Source organism: Ischnura elegans, chromosome X (genome assembly GCF_921293095.1).
Source record: "Ischnura elegans chromosome X, ioIscEleg1.1, whole genome shotgun sequence".
Lineage (NCBI taxonomy): Eukaryota > Metazoa > Arthropoda > Insecta > Odonata > Coenagrionidae > Ischnura > Ischnura elegans.
Window position 1 is genome coordinate 94,457,416 of NC_060259.1, and position 23,914 is coordinate 94,481,329.

The following is a 23,914-nucleotide window of genomic DNA, read 5'->3' on the forward strand; positions in this document are numbered from 1 at the left end:
TTTAAGTGACCTTGGTTTACGTGAAAACTCTTTAGGGATAAACTTAGATAATGATACTAATCTCTTGGAAAGTTCGTCTCGGCTAACTGACCCCAGTCTACAATGTCTTGGGCCTTTCTCTACCCAAATCCGGATTAGCCTTTTCATGACACCTAAACATATTAGGTGCTTGTAATCCAAGGGCACCTGAGTGACTAAACCTAGATCCAAATCAGAAAGCCTACTTCTGTCACGCTGATGATCCTCGTAGCCAAGATTTTTGAAGATACTGTCTTTCCTCAGCTGCAAGGTATTAGAGTAAGGCCAGGTAGCTCGACCCACAAATACACCTTCTTGAACACACTTCTCACAACCATGGAGTGAATTGTGAGGTGCAATACATTTCACAAATGATCTAGCTGGAGCATCAGCCACAACACAACTTACACGAAATGAATAAGTCTTATTATTAGCTATAATTCCCTCTGACTGCAGTATCAAGCATTCATCTACAAACATCTTTAAAAATTCATTAGAATTACTTGGCTTAGTTTCAGGTCCATAAAAAATACCAATTACAAAAGGCACTTTGTCAACGGCTTGATCTAGGATCCCTAAGATAGGCCAAAAAGATTTTGTAGAGCTTGCAAAAAGGGGCAAACCATCAACACTAACAGTAACAGTTAAAATATCACTGTATATAGAAGCCAATTTCTTGACGTAGGGATACTTACAAGGTACCAAACCAGAGGCCACTCTCTTCAACACATTCCCTTTCACACCAAAGTATGCAAAGGAGCCCCCACAACAGGCAGTTATGTTGTGAGCGGACTTAGGGGTGTGCAATAAAGTACGACCATCCAAGGGCAAAATTTCATGATATGGCTGCAATATGTGTAAAAGCTCAGTCAGAGCATTGGTAGGAATATTATGAGTCATACTCCACACACTCAATTTCTCAGGCAAATTCTCGTCACATGGGATGGGTGGGGTGGAATAACTATCATCACTCTCCAACTCACTTGTTTCAGATTTGGATGATGATTTATTATAACAAGACTCATCTGCAGACACACTAATATTTACAGAATTATTTATAACACCATCATCCACCTGTATCGACTCATCTGAATGCACACTAAAATGTACAAAATTACTTTCAACTCCATTATCATCCACCTGTTTTACTATTGTATTGCAAGCCCCCAATTCCTGAAGCACTTTCCCTACTTCATTAGCAACAGTTCGACGTTTGGAACGTAGGGACAAACCACTGTAACTACAGAGGTTCAAGTCATCAGGCCTCTTTCTTACGCCTTGCCTCTCGTCCTCCATCACGATCCTTGGTGAACCTGAACCAATTGCTGCAAATCGTATTTATCTCATCATCTGTGACATCCAATGTCTTATGGTTCCTTCTCACAGCTCCTGTAATAAAAATGTGAATTTCAAGCAGGAGAATAAACTAACTATAGTAGTATATGATACCAATAAAGTTACAACTCCTCACAGCAAGGATTAAACTAGAATTATTTTCCTAAAACCAATTACACTTACTATAAATAACCTTGATAAGCTTCAGGTCTTTCAATGGGTATTTACTATTTTTACCCGTCCAGTTGTACTCGGCTGCAATCCTATTGGTGAATAACCTTTCCAACATCCGCCGAACAATGTGCTCTACTTTTTTGCCTCCTACAAGGCTCAGCCAGTGTTCCTTAAACACAAAACCAATAAAATCAGCCCATGAAAGAAGCCATACATTTACTTAAATGGCAGTAATCAGTTTTTGATGAGACAGTTGACTAAGTGTTATTTACAAAAAAAAACAGGTGTTTAATCCGAGTGATATTAATTACTCAAAATCAATCATGAAAAATGCTGATAATGTAATTATGTATATCTACTTACAAAATCTGTTACATCATCACCATCATCTTTTAAGAATTCTTCTATCTTCATAACTTCATCATAACTGTCACAAGGCAGCTTCAATGTATCAGCCACACATATTCTTCTGGGAACAACAACTGTAGGGCTTTTGGATTCGAGTTGATGTTGCAATATCTCGTCCAATTTCTTATCTAGTTTGGCCAAATATCTGGCAATGGCCACTAATCCAGGTGAAGAAGGCGAAGCCACTGAAAAAATGGGAACATATCATGATTTAAGCTAATTAACAGTAGCTCTTCCACTATAGTACACACTTGAAATTACACTTTTCGGGTACTAAGACTTCCTTCTTAAAAATTTACTTGAGTCCTTTGCAATGAGATTACTTCGAAAAATGATAGAGATAAATGAGAGATATGACAAGGCTCTTGCTAGACCCTACTACTAGTGTGTGGTCCTTAAGGTTTGCTTATACATACAGTTAATTACATTGAAACATAGAGCTATTAGATTTGTAAAGAGTGGTTATGAAAAACAAAATTGTATTTCCACATTCTCCACCAAGTTAGCCTGGGAAACTTCACAAGAAAATTTCAGTAACAGCATTAATTATGACATTTCATTAAGTTTTTGTAATTTCTATAATGGCAAAAGGTGGCATCTTTGCTGAAACTTGACTTTGGGAACTACACAGTAACTGTGTTCTGACAATGGGGAACATGCATATTTTTTAAAATTACTGGAATAAGAAGGTCCCTGCCTCAAATGTACTCTCCGAAAGTTTTGCGGAAAATAATAATGCTTTTTAGCTGAGTTATGAGTCTTTAAAAACAGAACTTCAGACACATTAGATAGATTTTCAGCTAGCAATGGATACATTAAATCTTGAAGGACGATAAATAAATATGTAAAAACGTTTGTAAAATAATTTTCATTGATTGCATAATTATTTACCAGCCTTATTATACTCCCGCATCGCGCTAGTGATGAAGCAATCGCTGTTTTTCAGAAAATCAGCCACCATAAGGAAGTCGACCAAAAGTAAACTGAGGTATTGTGCTTTCTTAAATCCCTCTGTGGTCAATTTGTCCTTTTAGGAACTACTACAAAGCACGTCGATGATTTTTGCTTCCATATTTTCTAATCAAGGCTTTACCACTCTACTCTCTTAGCGAAGTGTCCATTGTACCGTGCCAAGAAGTCAGAAGGCGTTTCAGGTCGCGTGACTTCAAGAGATATTAAATCATTTTCAATTAGCATTTATTGATGTTTGTGGAGTACTAGGAGAGTTTTGACATATATTTGGAATCGTGAGAAATTTTTCTATTCAATGAGACTAACTAGCTTGATGAACAAATTTCATGCGTGCTCCCCATTATTCTGGAATGTTTCAACTACACAACAGTTTCCAGCAAGGTGACATCCAAATATTTAAGAGAGTAACATCATGGATCTAGTATAGTTTCAGAACAGATATTTTTCTCTAAGAAATATTTACCTGGTGAAGTTAGAGATTCTGCCTCCCTCTCAGTATTTAAAGGTGATTCCTCACCCACACTACCAGTTTCTGGAGAAGGTACGTCATCTGCAAAAATATAAAAATTAGAAAAATTAATAAGTATAGCCTTTACTTACTATAAGTCCTCCACACTAGTAAAACAATTCATTAAAATAATACCCATGAATGTTACTGCCATGTAAATCATCATATTAAAAACATAGGCATTTACATTACCTGAATCATTCACAGTGGGTGGCCGTGGATAGTGTTTAATGATGTTCCTGGGAGTCTGGTCCTCACTGTCACTATCGCTTGGAGAAAACCTCTCGGCTCTCCTTCGTTTCCGCTTCCCTGTCTCTTCAAAGTCAGATAGCAGCTCTGATTAAGTTTCTGCTTGCCTGAGTTTCTGTCTAGCTATAGATAACTCATCTAAAATAGTAAGAGAAACATCATCACCGAAAGATTAATTATACACATGTCGTACGTAGGAAGACATTCTTCAATGACGATTGAACAAATGGTTAGCCAACAGCATTCCAATCAACTCTTCACATTTTTCATAACAATTTTGCCAAATACACCTACGATTACAGATGCCAGTCAATCAAAGTAGCATCATTGTTCGCAGGATGGAGGTTTCCACGATCTACTTTACGGTCCTTTTCTACAATATTGATTCATATATTTAAGAAGGTTTATGTATTTTCAAAAAGTAAATCATAAATTCGCTTATCGTGATTCTTTGATGAACATGTATCAGCCAATCACAAGAACAGGTCGCAAAAGTAGGGCGGATGAAGAGAATAAAGGATCAAGATCAAATTCCACGTGAATGAATGTTACGGAAAAGTACGACGGAACATTAATAACGACGTTATTTGCAGTTTCGAAATAAAAAATTTGGGAATTTTACTACTTAACGTAATAAGAACTTTAAGGTGAGGTACTGCTGCTCAAATCACTGCATTAATTTGTAGGCAAACATGTGACCTGTGAAAATTTGATATCCAACGCAAATTACAGTGCTGCTACGTATTGCGCGTCTATAATATTCAAGCTTTCGCGGCCATTGCTCGAAGCAACATCAGGAATGAGTTCCCTTGGAAAATAAAGCTCGTATATGGTCACAACTAAGCAGTAAACGAAAGCCTTAACTGCTTAAACTAAGTACCCTCAGCAAAAATCTGATATCCCTGAGAATAGGGTGGTTTCCTATCATTTTTTTATTGCCTAAATCGAAAGATTATTACTCCTGGAGTATGTATTTCACGCTTTTAAATTTTTAAATGACGATATCTATTTTTCGCGATTAAATGAAAAGTGGAAATTTTCAAGCGCGCGGAAACGCGACGGGTAAGTATGAATAATGCCGGGATAAATCTCTCCGTGTGACGCATTTGTGGTTCCCGCTGCCGCCCTGTGAAGTGACCTTGAGGCGAGGCTTAGCGCTGATACGACGCAGGCTGCTAGCGGGTAGCTGAGTACCCTGCTGGCTGGTAGCACTTGGCTTAAATAAGGATTATTAATACCCTATCAAACGAAGAAAACTTTCCGACCTTAGCCAGTTTTAATAAGTGATTATTAAGACATGTTTCCCTGAGCTCTGCGCCTCATGCATGCGTTGGTAATCTCAGACGATATATAACTCCTATCTTCTCGCATAGAAACTAGGTCCCTGTGACGTCACGTGGAGTGACATCGCATGGGCGCCAATCTGGCCCTTTTCAAATGAGGATAAAAATGGACCATTGCCATTCGTCTAAATCGGTATGTCTAAAACGAAATGACTTGTATATTATGAATACAGTGATGGTGGGTAACGAATCGCAATCAATGCCTTTCGTTTTCTTTGATGAAGGAAACTACCCTATTCACTGAAATCCAAATATGAGAATTTTCGTTGAAATGACCACTCTGATTATATAAACGAACATTAGTACATAGTAACAGCAGTTTCTGTGCACACTGAAGAGACCTATGTTGTGCTGACCCCTAAATCTTTTTCAGAAAAAGTAGCAAGATAATTGGAAATATTTATATGGTGTAGACTAACAAAAATACATACCAGTAGAATAAAAAGTCCGATGGATCGGGTAAACATCCCACGAATCATTCGGCATTTCTCCTTCTGTTAGCGACTTATTATAACGGGAGGATACTTTATAAGGAGGCCATAGGCAATGCCTCTTTTTAGGAGTAAGCCACTCCGCATGGACAATGCCAATGGAGTGGTCATTGCTAAACTCCACCACCTTATACATTCCGCTTACCGAATCTGGCAACAAAAAAACTTGCATATCTCAAGAAAACTCGCTTATATTAACCAACGAAAATACACCGTATACCGAAGACTAGAGTAGAGCATCAAATCTTTTTACAAAACCCAACGACGTGCCATGCTTAAATTTCACCAAATTCGATGTAAGACAAGTATTAGTTAGATTCAACACTTATCACTACAATTTTGATTCCAAATCATGGAAATATTTCCAGCACTGAAACGCTACAGAATACACATAAAATTACAAAAAACCGGCCATAGTTGTGGATTAACCCACGTGACTGAAATGCTACTCTGCGGATGCGTTATTAACATGCATACAATTACTTACCGTTTACAATATATCCTCTTCCGCGTGTGAAAAATGAGTGCAGGAATACTCGATCTTTTTTCTTCCTCTTTCCTTATTGCTAAGGCAAGATGTATTCCTAAAACACCACGCTACCGCATCAGCTAACACGTCGCGAAATGAAGTCCACGTTGAACAGCAGTAATTGTTTACGCGGTCGCGAAGACGAAAGATTTCGTGACGGGATCGCGAAAATCACATTGTTGCTATTCAGTAATTATTATTATTCTTTTCTTTTGTTGACCTTGTTTATTATACGATATGAAATTTCTTGGAGTTTAGTTCAATTTTAAAAACAAGTTTCAGCCAACGTTTCGATTTATTTTTAAATCATCATCAGGGCTAGGGTAAGAAAAAAGTATGAACAATATAAAATACGAAAAACCTCTTAACGTTGCTAAGGTAATGCCACACCTAGGTTACCATTAATTTTGATGTCATTAAGCCATTGTCTATTCAGTAAGCCATTTCGAACATTCCGCCGCGTAAGTTTCGTGCTTCAGTTTACGCGACGAGAGTTGTCAACGAAAACTCAGTTTCCGCCGCGTAAACATCAGACCGCGGTAGACGACGTAGCCGCATGCTGTTAATATATGTCATATATTTGCTTTGCCACGTAAACAGCGGTGTTCATTGTAGTTGTGGAGTAATTGTAATTGAGTTGCGGAGTAGTAATGATGTCGGATGGTTGAAAATAATCGACTATCGATAGTGTTCGATTATTGAGTTCCGATTCTTTCGATTGTGAGGTGTCGATTCAATCGTTGTATCGATTGGTTAAGTTCGACTTTCACTTGAAAAAATCGGCGGCAGTCGCGGCAGTATTTGTTTCTAAATATCGCGTGTGAATCAAGCACCGTCGGCTATATATATTCTTATTTTGAAATTTAATCCAAGTAGACTGGATATTCTAGTGAAAGAAAAAATTCATACACGGCTCCCTTAGAAAGTCAATTATGGAAATTTTTTCATAAAAATCTTGGGAAAAACTGCGACATGCCGTTAATGCAGTAAATTTTGTCGGAATTTTTTTTGCAGCGCTCATGGCGGAAAGTGAGAAAATGGTATGATGTCCCAACGGTGGCCCAATGATAATCCATTTCGTAGGGCCATCGTTGGGGATTTCCGTTGGGCCAACAGCATAAACCGTTTCGTTGGGCCAACGAACGATATCTGCGTTGGGCCAACAGCGGAATTTGGTTGGCATATCCACCCACAATGAGCCAACCGTGACTACGGTTCCCCAACCGAGGCCCAACGGTCATTGTTACTTGGGAAGGGCCAATATTGCTCCCATTGTGCCTTTGCCTTTTATAAATCTGAATTGGTCCTCATCCAAGTATTCTTCAGCTGTTTCTTCTACTCTTGTATAGATGATCCGTGTCAGTATCTTCAACACACGAGTTCTCAGGCGTGTAATCCTAAATTCTTCACAGTTCTCCGCTCTTTTCCTCTTGGGAATGGTATTATAATCTTATGCTCAAAGTCATTTGGTATCTTGCCTGCATATACATTTCTTTTATGATTTTGTAACCCTGGTTCAATGTCTTTTATCCAGTATTTTTACTTAGCTCCATGGGAATATTGTCAATTCCAGATGCCTTATTCACCCGCAGGTCTCTTACAACCACATCAAATTCTGATCTTAAAATTAGGGCTCCCATGTCATCTTTAACCACTTACTTCCCTCTCGTTTTCAATAGCATTTGATCTTAGGCTGTTTCCTTTGTACAAATATTCCAGATGCTCTTTCCATCTCTTCACTTCTTCTCCATTTTCAATCATTAGTTCTCCATGTCTTTCCCGAAGGGTATTACAACTTACTTCCCTTGAAGTGGTTCCTCACTATCCTATCGGTAGCCTCTACTTATAGATGTACAAGATTGTTCCCCACATTTTCACAGATATTTTTCATCCACACTACTCTAGCCTTTCTCGCTTTATGACATATCTTGCTTCTTATTTTCTTTGAACTATTCTGCCCTTTGTCTGTTTTAACAGTCCAATACTTTCTTATTTCTTCAATGAATTCTTAGGCTTCCTGCGTGATACATTGTTTTTATGACAACTTTTCTTTTACCAAGAACTTCTTCAGCTATTTCCGTTGGATTTTTGAACACAGTGTTGGCAACCACTAGCCTGTATTCAGTGCAGAATTTAAGAAGCTTTTCTCTTCTTCAATTTCAGTTTCCTTATCCATATTTCTCAGTCATCATTCCATCTTCACCTTTACCGATGATAGCATTCCAGTCACGTAAAATAATTAGATTTTCTTCCTCTCTCACCTGTTTGATTAATTTTGTTATATCTTAGAATGCACCATCTACTTCTTCATCTTCATAATCTGATGAAGGCATGTAAACCTGGACCACTACAGTAGCTACGGGTTAAACTTTATTTAATGATTTCTATAATTTAGCTTAAAGTTTATCAGGCCTCTACTACATCATCATATAGAATATATTTCACTCTTTTATATTACCTAAAATTTGAATTTATACTTGGTAGTCCCTTCAAAATAAAAAAAATAAAGGTTACCCTATTATCCTCTTTCACAAGAAAAGTAAAAGAATGAGTCAAGAAGAGAGAAATACCAATATTTTGCAAGGGGAAAAAGACAGGAATTAAGAACAGAATTAGATCCCTAAACCGGCATATTCTTCATGTCTTTAAGTGAGCATTATCGGTGTTAACCTTGGAGAGCTCACATGGTGGGGAAAAGACCAAAAAGAAGTATTTGCTCCACTGTAATGTGAGTCGATGCCAAGGCCAGCTATGATGCATCAAACAAAAGTAGGTATTATAGTCAACCTGCCTCATCCTGTGGGGCATATTGTTAACGGGAGTCATCTTGTGGAGGGCAAAATTTTTCTTGTGGGGTATGCTTTCAATTCAATGGAAGTTATAGTGAGACTTATATTTTGCATTATGTGTCTGGAATTTTTGATTATAATGGCAGAAAGAGATAAGGATAATAGTTGCTGGAAAATGTAACAAAAGAAGTGGCGATTAAAGAACTGCTGGGAAGAGAGAGAGAGGCTAAGTTTGGAGAAGTTTTCCGCAAAAACAATTTCAATGGGAGAGATTTGTATTTCAGTACAATGTATACCGCATTCACATACAAGCAATTCAAGATTTTGGCTCCACTCAGCTGTTTGACTCTACTAGAAAAGCTCTACTCAGCTGGTAAACAAATACCCTTTTCTTTTTTTAATGTGTTAAATAATGCTTACTAATATTCATATGATTCTTATATATACTTTTTACCACTCCTTCTATCCCTAGTCATCTCGTCTCCTGTCTACCACAACCCCCTGCGGCCTCTTGTACATCCAAGAATGTAGTTTACCTCATTCAATGTCAACAATGTCCCTCCTTTTATATAGGCAAACCCTCTACTCCCCTTAGCCTAAGGATCAATAACCATAGGGCATCATGAACTTCCTCTCACTTTACGTCCCTCCCGGTGGTGAAACATGCCACCACTCATCGGCATCAATTCAATGATTGTTACAATGTATCACTTTTGGCCTCCCTTCCCCCACAGACCACCCACTCAAACTTAATTCCATTGAATTAACGTACATATGGCTATTTAAAGTATTTCTTCCTCCCGGCTTAAATATCAACTGATAATCCCTTAATTGCCTCAGCACACTCTTTCCCCACCCCCTCTTCGGACCCTACCTCCCCACTATTTCCCCTTCCCTCAGCTATCCTTTACCTACAGTCTCCTACCTAACTCTGAGGAAGGTGGTAATACGCCACCAAAAATTTAGTACTTACTGTGAGTGTTTTTATCTTTTTTTGTGTACTGTGATTCTGCCCAACCTAGTTTTTTTATGTCATTTATGTAACACTATGTCTATATGCTTATTTATGTAACAATATTTTTGTACAAAGGGTTAACACCCATAAAAATAAACTATTATTATTATTAAGATCATTTAACATGGCTGTGTTTCATTAAGAACCTAGCAGTCAGTTGATGTAACAATTAGTCAAACCTTGGACAGGGTAGAGACAACTTACAATAATAAGTACAGAAATCTATTTTCCATTTATGAACTACAGTGGAACCTCGTTAAAGCGAGTATGGGCTATAGCGAGACCCCCGCTATTACGAGAGATAACCGATGCACCGTCAATTGACCCTATAATAAGCATGTTAAAAATTTTCGTTTTTACGAGGCCCTTTTGTTGTTGGCTCTCGCTATAGCGAGGGTTTCTTCGCCGGAAAAACTTACATCAAGACTCCTTCATCTCTGTAATTGCTAGCGATTTGTTAGAAATGAAGTTAATGGAGTGCTCAGTCTCAAATTTATGTGGTAAACTGTCGTTCAATAAATAAGTAGTTAATTTTGGTGAAAATATTGTGGCATTAGCATTCGCGAATGCTTGATCTTCTTTTGCTCCTCGGGCAGCAGAAAGTTGCCGTCAGCATACCTGCACGTCCATGAGTTGCATGAATAGAAAGCATTTGATGGCAGACTCCATGGCCGAAAAAAAAACCAAACTCATCTAAGCGAGAAAATAAAAATGAAGGAGTAATATGAGAGTGTTGAAATTAATTTATCTTCCTATTCGCTCTTCACAATAAAAAAAAAAAACAAAAGCGCCCAAGGAATGCAGACAATGCAGAGTTGTAAAGAGCTTTGTTCGGGTGGTTTTGCCCACTCCAATCTGCAGGAACTTATGAGAAAGGGGCTCCGCCTAAGCCTAAAGCGGAGTATTTCAGGGATAGATTGCGAATCGAGAATTTCAAGAGTGCAGAAGGTTGATTATACTAATGCAAAGCACCAAAGCGTTGATCTCCCCTCATAATTGCTGGTGATGCCTGTGGTGTAAACCCGAAGTCGTGGAAGAAAGGACTCCGATCATAAGTATCTTAAGAAGTATTCCCCGCGTGATATAATATAGACGAAACGGAACTTTTTTACATCCTACTCCCCGAAAAAACCCCTGCAGTACGAGGTATTTCTTGCAATGATGCCTCTAAAGGTATGTAGTGCGCCTTGGCGATGGTGTAGGATGTACGATGCAATGATACTGAGCGTGAATTGTCCGGATGGACGTATTTATTCTCCGTTGCTGATTCACAAGGGTGAACTATTCGCGTCAGTGGTCGGAGTCGTACTGGCGCTCTCTTCCGTCACGTGGGTAGCCGAGCATCCCCTGGTGCCCGCTGGAAGAACTCACAGAACAACTGACTGTCGTTTGCAGTGCCGTGGTAAACTCGGTGTATTATTTCAAATACGTCGCGAGCGTAACACTCAAAAAGGAACTTTTTTTTAAACAATTTCAATCATTTTTCAAGCTTAGCAGACTTTTTACCGTAGATAATGAAGATATAACATTATCTGATTGAAAAAGTCTTCCAAGGCAGGAACGTTATACAACCTTCCACCGTTTTCGACTGCAGAAGCTAATGCAATACGTTATTTCACTTCGCTGCCGCTTGATGTAGAGGAACAATAAACATATACCAATGGAAACATTTGAGGCATTAAATAACTGCGATAGTTTTATTAGTTAATTTTTGAATTTTCAGTGGAAAATACCAAAATAATAGAATGACTACGTAAATGCACTAATTAAGTGCATAGAAAAATGGCTTCGTCGGTTGTGCATTGGCATAATGATTGACAAAACAATGCTTTGCATGATTTTTATTCAGTGCGGCGCTTATAAATTGTTTGAATAGTAAGTCGTTTAAGTAAGGAAATTTAGTGATGCAGAAAACATCACCTTTCGTCTGGATTTATGCTTACGTTTATCGGATAGAAATTTATCTGTCGCCGAACCACTCCTGTTCCTGTGTAACTGTTCGCAACAGGTATATTGGCTATTGTTTGCTCCACCTCCGGTAAAGCGACAATTCGCTATAGCGAGTGTTTATCGGTGCACCGTGGGGTGTCGTTATATCGAGGTTGCACTGTAGATGATTTTCAAAGATATAATTTAAAATACAGCTAAACTCAATAGGAGGTACCAATTGACGCAATCCCTTCTTTCATAACCAACAGGGACATAGGACCTGACTGACAGAGAACAATCTCTGAAATAGATATGCTTGAAATGAATGTTTCCTTGAGTCTGGCTCACAAGCTGAAAAATTTATCCACTGTGTGAAAAGAGGGCCTAACCTCTACAATATACATTTTATCAGCAAGCACTAGCAAAAAGAATAGCAAAGTTTCATAAAAGTGGCTAAAATAATCTCTTAAGTGGAATGCAGTTGGAGAATATGAAGCTGGATTCAAGTTTTTACAAATTTCTACCTGGCAGTGGACAGATTGCTGTATCACACTGCACATGCAGCGGGCAAATGCTGGCAAATGATTCATTCATTTTTTATCATTGTGTCAATGAAAGTAAATGCTCTTAATCATCTGGTTATTTCATCACTGTAGGGGCAAGGCTGAGAAAAATTGTGGCAAGATTTATGGGTCATTCTCCCACAATCGTACAAAATTATGTCCATGGACTGCCATAAAAAAATCAATACTGGTAAATCAATAATAAAGTGGCATATTGTTTTATTTACCCTTTTACTTATTTTAGTGACAAATTAGCAAAGAAAAAATTATATTCCCCAAATTTAATGTCCACAGACTATGATTCGTCATGTCTGTGGACAGTCCCACATCGATTTTCGAAGAGGTGTTTATTGTATTAACAACCTTTACTAAATACATTATCATAAAATCTATGATTTAACAAGTTACAACAATATAAACATTCCAAAATAGTCTTTTTGGGATGCTTTATTCCATAATATTTATTACAAGATAAAAAAACTTTTGTCCTACCGAAAAAAGCAATGTACGTGGACACTGGTTTTAACGCTGGAAGAAAAATTTTGGTTCAGTTTTTTGAAAGAGTCAAGATCATCAGTCATGTCCATGGAAAGGTAAAAATTAGTAAAAGTAAAATCTTTTACTAATGACAACTGAGATATCTTTTGCAGCTATAAAATGCACGTTAAATGTAGTAAGGACAATGGCCTAACATATATGAAGTCCCAACGATAACTTAATTTAGAGGAAATCGTCATGTCCGTGGATGTCATATCCGTGGATATCATGTTCGTGAAATCTGCAGTCCATGGACATGACAGATGGTAACGAGCACGATGATACCTACACTGTGACTAGTTAAAGAATGTCCAATGACAAATTAAAAAAATATTTCTCGCGAGTATACAAAATATTCTTCTTCTGGTATATCCGCGGACATATATCTGTAGACAGCACAAAAGTAAAAATAAAAAAAAAGTGTAAATATTACTAATGATCTTTGCCACTTAAGTAATTACCTCATAAGATTGCATGACTGATAATCTGTAATCACTCAATTTTGGTTCTCAATAAACAAAAAAATTTTATTTTTTAATTTTGCCTGAGAAAATGTACGTTCATAGGAGATTGACCCTTACGTGGTAAAAAGACAACTCGAAGCAAACATTTTCCCCGTGATTATTCTCGTTATTTTCGCATTTTATTCCCGTTATTTTAATCAACACCAGATGGTTTACTGCTCATTAAAGCCCTCGGTGGAATTGAGGTAGAGATTAGAAATAACAATTGCTGCATATTGCTTAGAACATGTGGAGCTTGACCACCACCATGATAGACTGTGCAAACAAAATACCCACCTGAAGAATTATTTTTTCTACTACAGCTGATATATTCAACCTTATTCTTATATTTTTCTGCCCCTAAAATACTAATTGGAAAAACACTCATACACAGAGTTGAATCTTAATACCGATTAATGTGCCTGACATCTAATTTAATGGAATTACCCACTCGTGATGCCCCACAACTAAATTTAACTGTCAAGAGACAATGTTGACATGAGAAACAGAAAGAAGAGTTTCCTAATGATCGGAAAGAGAGATATCACTTGATGATTACAGTAAAATAATTAAGGTCCATGTGCGCAATGCACGCATTTATCATAACTATTTCTCAAAAAGGAACTCCACAATTTGAAATCCCACTAGAAGATTCCAGTTAAGGAACCTTGAAAAACCAGCATCGGCCACCAGCTTCCTATGTGTAAAAGATAGCCAGGCTTATGAAAGACAAAATTGTGAAATCAAGGACTCATTCTTAAACTTAACGTGGAATTCAACAATTTTCTTGGTTCAATACTCATCGGAATGTTTTATAAAGTAGCAAAGAACAATTTGCTAGCACGTAATCTATACCTACTTATCGTGAATGTCCAAATCAGAGTAGCACTGTGGTAGCACGCTGATTGTGAGAATTCCATTTCCTACGCGTAATTAACTTCACAAGCAAGTGATGTGACACAAATATTTATTAAGGTAAGGAGTTCTCTCGCGGAAGTGTCTAATAATGCATTGCCAGATAGCTGCAAGAATTTATAACCAGCCTATGACAGGCTGTGACAGAACTTCCTCTTGCATGGATACACGAGAAGGTATAAGACACAGATAAAATATCTAAAACATAGTTATAGTAACGCTTATAACATCTCTTTCAAATATACAAAAGCAATCCACTGGATTTAAATTAAAATTGAAGTCGGGAACTCACCAGATGATAATCATTCTCCTTCGACTCGATTCTGGAGGAAGACTTTGTTTTGAGAATCTGTGAGTAATAGTACGGTTATTAATGAAAATATTCTTATAATTGAAGTTGAAAAGCCTGATGAGAACCAATGACATGAGATTATCGTTCACTAGGAGATAGTTCGCACATAATTTGATCAAACTGAAATTTTGAATATTGCGAAGAGCGCACTCAGATATTCTTTTGCTTTCACGTAGATGGTGCTAACAAGTTCAAAATGCTCACTTGAGCGTACTCGAACTTTATGGGACAAGAATGAATGAAATCTCACTTTGAATACTTCGCCATTATTTTCACATAAATCATAAGTACAATTAATTTCTTTTAAGTATTCAAATGAAGCTCAAACAACATGATGCTATCTCAAACACAGTGTAAGTTCCTCAACTAGGGTTTTGAAGTCCGGGAGTGCGCAACTGGGCGCTGATTCTCGTTCTCCTTTCGCTTTCCAAAAAGACAACTCGAAGCGAAAATTTTCCCCGAGATTATTCTCGTTATTTTTGCTTCATTCTCTTCCCGAAATACTGTGCCGTAAGCAATGGCGAATCACCTATAAGTCAATGTGCACGAGATAATTTCAGCGATTAACACACTTCCGAACAGCGCGAGGCACGTTGGCAAGTTCAAATCACATTTCTAAAATATATTATGGCATGTTTTGCTCATAGAGCGAAACTATCAAATACCTACATTTAGTATTAATGTACAATAGTACTAATTCATTAGTCGTTTTCCGAAGTTGAACATAAAACCATTCTCTTTTTTTCATATTTTTCGTAGATTTAAACGATGATTACAAACGTCACTCCGGTGCAACTTATGGATTAGTATTTTCAGTTTTAACATAACCCTGATGGCACTAAATAAGAGGAATGTCTGCCTCTTATGGTTTGCTTATGGAAGAAAATGATAAGCAGCTTATCGTGCACTTAGGCACTTATGTAAGGCAAGGATAAGATTTTAGGGAAGAAAAGGTAAGGAATGCAGTCAAATATTTTCATAATTTGCCGGACATGAATTTAAAGCCTAATAGTGAAGTTCCGTGAGTCTTTACAAGAGGTGAACAACTGATAAGAGATTTTCCTGTAAATATAAAATATTTTGACAACTTCAAGCGACTTGCAGGTGAAGATGAAAAGCTTATATGTATTATACATCCTATAGTTGACAACTACTGCATACTATAGTATGCGAACCTTTTTCTTGTGGTGAAAGGAAAAAAAGTGATTGTGGGAAGAATCGACCTTGTCACCACTACACCACCACTTCAAAAGCTGAATGAAATACTCTTAAATGGCAAAATCTCGTCAGTTTCTTTATTATTGCTTCCGATGAAGCGTTCACGAACATAAAAACCAAAACAGCAAGTTTTCCCAGGCAATCCAACACGTTTATATGCTCAGAATAGCAACACTCCCACGATAATACAATACGCTTATCATACAAAAGCTTCGCGGCTCATTCAAATGAACACACTTTTAATCCCATTTATTAAATGCATTGAACGACAAGTCGAGTAAAACAACGCACAGGTTGTATGCCAAACATCTTAATTTATTTTAACTTAAAATAAATTAAGATGTTTGGATATTTAATAATTAAAAACTCATTGGGATCAAAAATACAACATAATAATGATATAAGCGGTAATAATTAATCACTATAGTCTGTCTCTCGTCAATAGGGTAGTTTCCTTCATCAAAGAAAACGAAAGGCATCGATTGCGATTCGTTACCCACCATTAGTGTATTGATAATATACAAATTATTTGGTTTTAGAAATACCGGTTTAGACAAATGGCAAGGGTCAATTTTATCCTCACTTGAAAAAGGCCAGATTGGCGCCCATGCGATGCCACTCCACGTGACGTCACAGGGACCTAGTTTCTATACGAGTAGATAGGAGTTTTACATCGTCTGAGATTACCAATGCATGCATGAGGCACAGAGCCTAGGGAAACATGTCTTAATAATTACCTATTAAAACCTAAGGTCGGAAAGTTTTCCTCGTTTGGTAAGGTATTAATAATCCTTATTTAAGCCAAGCGCTACCAGCTAGCAGGGTACTCTGCTACCTGCTAGCATCCTGCGTCGTATCAGCGGTCAGAGCCTCGCCCCAAGGTCACCTCACTTGCGGCAGCGGGAACCAGAACGACGTCACACGGGAGTTTTCCCGGCTTTCATACTTAGCCGTCGCGTTTTCGCGCGCTTGAAAATTTTCACTTTCCATTTAATCGCGAAAAATAGATATCGTCATTAAAAAATCTAAAAGCGTGAAATACGTACTCCAGGAGTAATAAATAATCTTTCGACTTAGGCAATAAAAAATAATAGGAAACCACCCTATTCTTTCGCTAAGCCGATAGAGCGATTGCATTGTTGTCGCTAGCAAAATTCGTTCTTGGCGAATGTTTACGTTCGCTATATGCTTGCCAGACAGAAGGAGAATAACTTTTTCGTCGCCAGATACACGAAGCGAAGCTTTTCTGGCGAGATAGCTAGCGAATGAAAATGAGAATACGAGTGCATACAGCGTTTGCCAATCTCAGATACGTAAAAATGCACGAAAAATTTGCTTCAGAGGATAGTAACTTGGCATAATGTAAAGAATTTGTCTATAAAATTTTATATTTTTGTGATTTTTTTTAACCTCTCCACCATAAATGGCATTTTGGCGAGGATCAGGGGTTCACCTAGAGGTTTCAAAAATTTCAAGCCTTATTTTTCATCAATCCCACTACTTTTTCATTTGCAGATGTATTTGTAAAAAATCGATTTTTCCGATCCCCACTAATGCACATATCCAATGGGGAAGCGGACAACACGAGTGAGAAATTACGTCATAACAAGTGTTTACAATGGCTCTCTCCAGCGAAAGGTGCAACACTATGATAGGCGACAGCGCCACAATGATAGGCGACAAGGCAACGACCAGTAGCGCAGCGGAAGCGGAAACTTTTTCGAGGTACCCATTTTATCTACATCTACATAATACCCTGCGATCCACCTCTAGGGTGTTTGGCAGGGGAGAGGGGCTTGATGTGACCATAGCGCTTTTTTCTTTTAACTATCGTGATTAGACTTTCACAAAAGCGAATGTATACATGGTATAATTATATTTGTTAGCTATTTATGAAAAAAGCAGTGGGGCACCATGCCGGTAGTTTGTAATTATCACAATTCTTCAAGATAACGAACATTATATAAGTTTTTGTGGAAATGGCCTATACATTTAGCAGCTATAGCATTTTTTAATACTAAAGCATGCATTATTCACAGAGCAATACTAATCTACATCTACATACTACCCCGCAAGCCGCCTAAAAAGAAGTGTGGCAGGGGGTGTTAGGGCACCAGCCGTTACTTATGTGTGAGTATTCCTCAGAATGAAAAGCCTGCCATTTCACTCAATGCCCATTAATATCTTGCTACTTCTTCCAGAAAAAAAAAGAATTTTCTATTGCAGGATGGGAATAAGTAGCGGTATAAAAAATGTATTCCGAATAAACTTTAACTTGGGCAATTACTGCTATTTCACTTGCAAATATTTAAAAATGACTGAAAATCATTCACGGAGCACAATGACACGGATGGTAACCGCAAGCATTGATGGTAACCGTGACGCAAACGACAATATTAACATGTAAATATCTACGGCGTAAATATTTACGTATTTTTCACAAGACAATGTTGAGGAAAAAAAGGGAGTGTTGCGCTCGAAATGCTCCGAAAATTTGATTTGTACTATTTGTGTTGTATAAGTTTACCATACGACCCAGACGTCCCTCCCTCTTCCTCGCGCGATGGGTTTCTCTCCTGAAAAATCCTTAAATTCTTTTCCGCTTTCTTCGATGGTTTTATTGTTTGACTATGGGTGGGGAGGATCCACGGGGCCTTCCTGCCTCTGAAATTGGCGCTTGTGGCTCTCGGCGAGGGTTAAAGTGGTCAAGTTGCATCGCACCATTTCCACAATCCGATCAAGTCAAATCGATCCCCAGTGGACAAGGAACACGTAAGCAATACGCGAAGCTCGACTTCGGAGAATAACGGAGACGGCTGCGCCGGGTATGTGGACCGACTTTTGAAAGTGACTGTACTTAGTTTCTCGCACCGACCCTCTTAATTGACGATCGCTGAAACTTGCATAAGCGTGAGCGCAGCATCCAGGACGCAGGGACAATGGCTCGTTCCCGACTTCAGCAGCCAGCATTCGCGTGGAGAGCGGTCTATATCGACACAGGAAGCACGCAAAATGGACGTTAATGGCAGTGGTCAGTAACTCCGGCTTTGATGGCACGGCCCTCCTCCCACGAGAGCAGTGATTTGCCCGGTAGGTGATTGTTCTGTTTGCGCCGCGCCGATGACTCATTGCTCTCAGACATTTCGAAGGCGCGTGGCGAGACATTCAGCGTCAGGCCGGTCGATGATGCGCCGTGTTCATGCCTCGCATTCAATAAAGTGCCATCGTTTTCAATAATATCTAGACGCCCACTAGCCCCACTCAAATGCAGGGGCCAGGCTGCAGAAAACTTGGGAGGGTTGACACTCGAGGCGAGCTAGATCCGTCGCTTGTGTTGTTGTGAAGAATGATTCTTCTACAAAATGAAAAAAAGAGCGATTACTTCGGATTCGAATCTTCCCAGAGTTCCACCGCAACTACCGCGGATGGAAAAAATATACTCAGCTACGGGGCCACGCCTTCGTAATGGGCAAACCGTGAGTCCAAATCTATAAATATAAAACGAGGTCGAAGACCGTGTTAGTTACACCATTTATAACTCGAGAACGGCTGTGCATATTTTTATGATATTTTGTTTTTTGGATACGTATCAGCCCCGGATAACGGAATAAACATGAAAAATAGTAAAATTTCCCGAAAAACATTAATCTTGATATTGGGGGTGTTTTTTTGGTGGTGTTTCCGAAAATTAAAAAATTTTCCAGTGCGAGGTCGTTAGCCTTGCGACCAAGAAGTTCACCATTGCAACCATTGTACCTTCACACAAGAAAGGAGATAAATTGGATTGCATAAACTACAGAGGAATATCATTAATTAATACAAATTACAAAATATTATCTAGAATTGTGTTAAATAGACTTAAAAATCAAGTGGAGGAAAAGATAGGAGACCATCAAGTGGGGATATGAAAAACAGAGCTCCAACTGATCAAATATTTATCCTGAAAGAACTAGCCCCCAAATACTGGGAATATAATAAGGATCTGTTTGTCTTGTTTATAGACTTCAGTAAAGCATATGACACAATAAAGTGACGCAGTGCACTTTTCCGAACCGAGTTAAAACTAGCGCGCCACAAGTCATGACATATTAATGCTGCTCCCAAAAATCCATTTAGTCACAGCTGTCGGACAATACCAGAATTGAAGCGCATATCCAAAGTTTGCATGCCTTTATAGCCACTCGAAAGGCCTCTTCATAGACCGTGGGCTTCTTTCCTGCGTTCTTGGATGTAAAAATTTTCATCACTTCTCTAAAAGTTTATAGAAATAGTGAAATTTCCTCGAAATTACTGCTATGTGTCGTGTATCGTCCTCCTAAAACGGCCCTCCCCACAGACTTTGAAAATGCATTTTTGCAATATGCCCCTACCTTTAAAAATATTGTTATATTTGGTGATTTCAATGCTGACCTCATACGAAATAATTATGATGGTAAATACATACATAACTTTGTGCATTGCAACAATCTCCATCTTGTACCATATGCTGCAACGCATCACACAAGAAAAAGTCTTACCCTGTTAGATCTCTATATCGTCGACAATCTGGAAAAAGTTTCAAAAACTCTCAGACTTCTGTCCCCTTCCTGTCGACTCATGACTTGATTGAAATTACGTACAATTTTAGTTTGTCTATGTCTGTCACACAATGACAGTAAACGCCAGTTTTATTCCTTGAAGCTTTCCTCGCAGAGAGACCCGAAATTGATTTGGCGTGAGCTTCGAAATCTTGGGCTGGTTCGAAGATGGGACTCTTCTCTACCCCCAAATATAACTCTCGATCAGCTAAACTCCTACTTTTTGTCAACTACGATTAGTCATAATGATGCCTTAGCTAACTCCAGACTTGAGCGAGTTATACCATTCAGTGAAAACAACTTTTACTTTAAGCACGTAACTCCTGAGACTCTGATCGAAGTATTGGCGTTCTCGAAGTCAAATGCCACTGGAGTTGACGACATTCCTGTAAAGATTATTCAACTTTCCAAATATGCCCTATTACCTTACATCCTTGAAATTTTCAACCATTCTCTCGATAATTCAGTATTTCCATTGGAGTGGAAAAAAGCACTTATTCGTCCGATAAAGAAGACAAAAAATGCAAAATTACCTTCCGACTTCCGGCCAATCTCTATTCTGTGCGCCCTGTCGAAAATGTTGGAGAGAATTGTTTTCAAGCAAGTCACAGAGTACTTAACTAACAATAACAAACTTGACGCTCTGCAATCAGGTTTTCGGCGTGGATACAGTACGCAGACGGAACTACTTAAGATTACCGATGACATTCAACTTCATATTGATAAGCGTATGGTTACAATACTAGTTCTTTTTGATTTCAGTAAAGCATTCGATCGAGTTGATCATAATCTACTAATCCATAAGATGGTGAAGCTTGGTTTCTCTTGTTCAGCTTTAAACTGGTTTTGCTCCTACCTAGGCAATAGATTTCAAGCCGTCTTAGGACCTGAAAATAACTTATCCGCATGGGCTCCAGTATCTTGCGGAGTTTCTCGGGGATCTATCCTGGGCCCTCTGCTATTTTCTATATTTGTCAATGACATTTCAATTGCGATTAAAAATTGTAAATATATGATATATGCAGACAACCTTCAAATATACATCCATACTTCGATTGAACCCATAGCTGATAGTATCAATCTAGTGAATCATGACGTGAGAGAAATCACAAAATGGGTGGGTATAAACCACCTCATACTGAACTGTTTGAAGACGATAGCAATAATCATCGGTAGCTCAAGGATCCTAAACAAAATAGATTATAATCACCTTCCTCCAGTTGTAGTAGGCGATCATCAAATACCGTTCAGCGACTCTGTTCGCACTCTAGGACCAACCCTCACAAAAAGTTTGTCTTGGAACCAACATGTCAACGACATCTGTAATAAAGTCAATATCACACTGTATCGACTAAAACTGCATAAGCACTTACTTCCTATATCCACCCGAAAAATGTTAATTTCTACCCTGGTATTCCCTTCCTTTGACTATTGTAGTCTTGTTTATAATGATATGCCTAAAGAGCTGGATAAAAAGTTACAAAGGCTACTTAATTCATGTGTAAGATATGGACTCAATTAAAGAAAGGATGTTCATGTATCACAGTACAGAATCAGCCTTGGTTGGCTAAATCTTTGTAATCGAAGGAAATATCTACTCGGTGCTCTTATTTTTAAGATTTCCAGAGAGAGAATCCCTAATTATCTCCGGGAAATCTTCATGAACAGATCAGTAACCACCCATATGTCATGTTTCAAAAAGGACTATTTATGTTATCCTACTCCACGTACTAATATCTACCAGAAATCATTTCTGGTAACGGGATCAAAATTTTGGAATTCTCTCCCTGAGGATCTTAGACAGAAGGGCTCCATCTATGCTTTTAAAATTAAATTATACATGGATTTACTCAGTGGAGAGCTAAAATAAACTCCCACGAAAAATACAGCCTACATATTCTGTCTGCCTATGGTGTCAAATTTCAATTCTTGTTACGTGCTATTTCTTTTTTATATGTGTGCATCAAACAACTTTACTTGACATTTTTCATGAACTTTTTGCTTTGATGAGCCATTTTATTGTAAATTGTGTTTTTGCTCCAAGGGTTTTTTTTCCCAGAGCATAATAAATATCTATTCTATTCTAAAAGTTGGTAACATCGATTTGTTTAACGCCGACGAGCTCCAAATAAGGGACAAGTGGTCTCACTACGCATCCTTTTTTACCTTCTACCATCTTCCGATTTATATTATCAAAGATGAACGCCCTCCTAGCAGCACACGCGGGATGAATTTTGCTGTATTTGAGGCGTGGGAGGGGGAGAAGCGAGCGGGGAGGGGACGGGATCGGCTTGCTGCCCTTGTATCCGCGACGCTGCGTGGGCGTTGGAATATATTCTTCGCGGACGCGGACTCAAATTAGGCATTTTGTGGCTAAACGGTGTCGATACGTCAAAATACACGAAATGGTGGTCCTAGACAGGCAGTAACTAGGCAAAATCTACAGGAAATGACCATAAAATATTACATTTTTCGAATTTTGACCCTCCCCCCTAAATTGCATTTGAGCGAGGGTCAGGGGTTCACCTAGTGGTCTCAAAATTTTCAAGCCTTATTTTTGATCGGTCCTACAACTTTTTTTCATTGGGCCAGATGGATTAGAAAAAAATCGATTTTTTCGATTCGCCCTAGTGTACCCGGGGCACATTTACGCTGTGCACTTTTCCAAACCGAGTTAAAACTAGCGCGCCATAAGTCATGACATATTAATGCTGCTCCATAAGGGCTATTGTTGCGAGATTTTGAGTGTCAGTCAAGCATCGGTCTAGCGTTGGAGCATACTTGGACCTAAATATTTTTTTTACGCTTAAAAGAAAATTTTGACTTTATTAACTGCTTTGTAAGACCACAATGTGTAAAATTTCCTCAGTAAAGATTAAAAATTGGAAAACCAATTTTTAAAAAATCCACGTATACATGCCCCGGTCTACCTTACGTAGACTGAATAAAGAAAATGTCTTACTAGTTGCGACTTTTATATTGTAGCTATGTAGGACTTGAGGTACATTTCAGTTTTGTGTTGGGGGATCTGTAGGTCAGTGTGCTGGACGCGTGTTAATCGACACATAATGTTCTTTTTAAAAGTAAAAGAATTGACAATTTACTGAAGACAGCTTGGTTTGAAAGTTTTGAGGACAGAGACCATGGACAATTAGAGGCGCCTTTCTCTGATGTTAAGCCATTTTTGCTTTCTGTAATATTAGTAACATGATACAATCGCGTTAGGTCACAGACAGATCTCAGATAAGCATTCACCGTTATCTGCAGTTTGTTATTTGTTTCTTCATTAATATTACACCGCAACGGTGATCAAACTGTGGGGAGAAAATCGCATTTGCGACAGATTTTCGTTCATTTGTTGACGAGAGGCTTTTTGTTTTGTATAAATAATAAAGCATTTTATGGCTTTCGCTCCTGATATTTAGGCATTGCGCATTGCATATTAAGTTTTGGTTCATGATTAAACCCGGATTTTTTCGTTCTTGATAA

The 23,914-nt window shown here is 38.4% G+C and overlaps 1 protein-coding gene across 1 annotated transcript; it reads right to left on the minus strand.

Annotated features, from left to right (window-relative positions):
- Nucleotides 1-934: 934 nt before the first annotated feature.
- LOC124171213 lies at nucleotides 935-7,667 on the minus strand. Its single transcript, XM_046550354.1, has 6 exons — nucleotides 7,571-7,667; nucleotides 3,608-3,751; nucleotides 3,371-3,457; nucleotides 1,891-2,120; nucleotides 1,537-1,696; nucleotides 935-1,407 (listed from the first exon to the last, which is right to left on the minus strand). The coding sequence occupies exons 1-6, from the start codon at nucleotides 7,665-7,667 to the stop codon at nucleotides 1,277-1,279; spliced, it is 849 nt and encodes a 282-aa protein (XP_046406310.1). The 3' UTR covers nucleotides 935-1,276.
- Nucleotides 7,668-23,914: the final 16,247 nt, after the last annotated feature.

What these genes read in the sequence shown, in the direction of transcription:
- LOC124171213 (XM_046550354.1), bottom strand. Translation starts at nt 7,667, where the DNA reads ATGGGAGCCCTAATTTTAAGATCAGAATTTGATGTGGTTGTAAGAGAC. An exon ending in ACCCACTGTGAATGATTCAG is followed by an intron (nt 3,458 to 3,607) that starts GTAATGTAAATG and finishes ATATTTTTGCAG; the next exon opens with ATGACGTACCTTCTCCAGAA. An exon ending in GCTTATCAAGGTTATTTATA is followed by an intron (nt 1,408 to 1,536) that starts GTAAGTGTAATT and finishes TTTTTATTACAG; the next exon opens with GAGCTGTGAGAAGGAACCAT.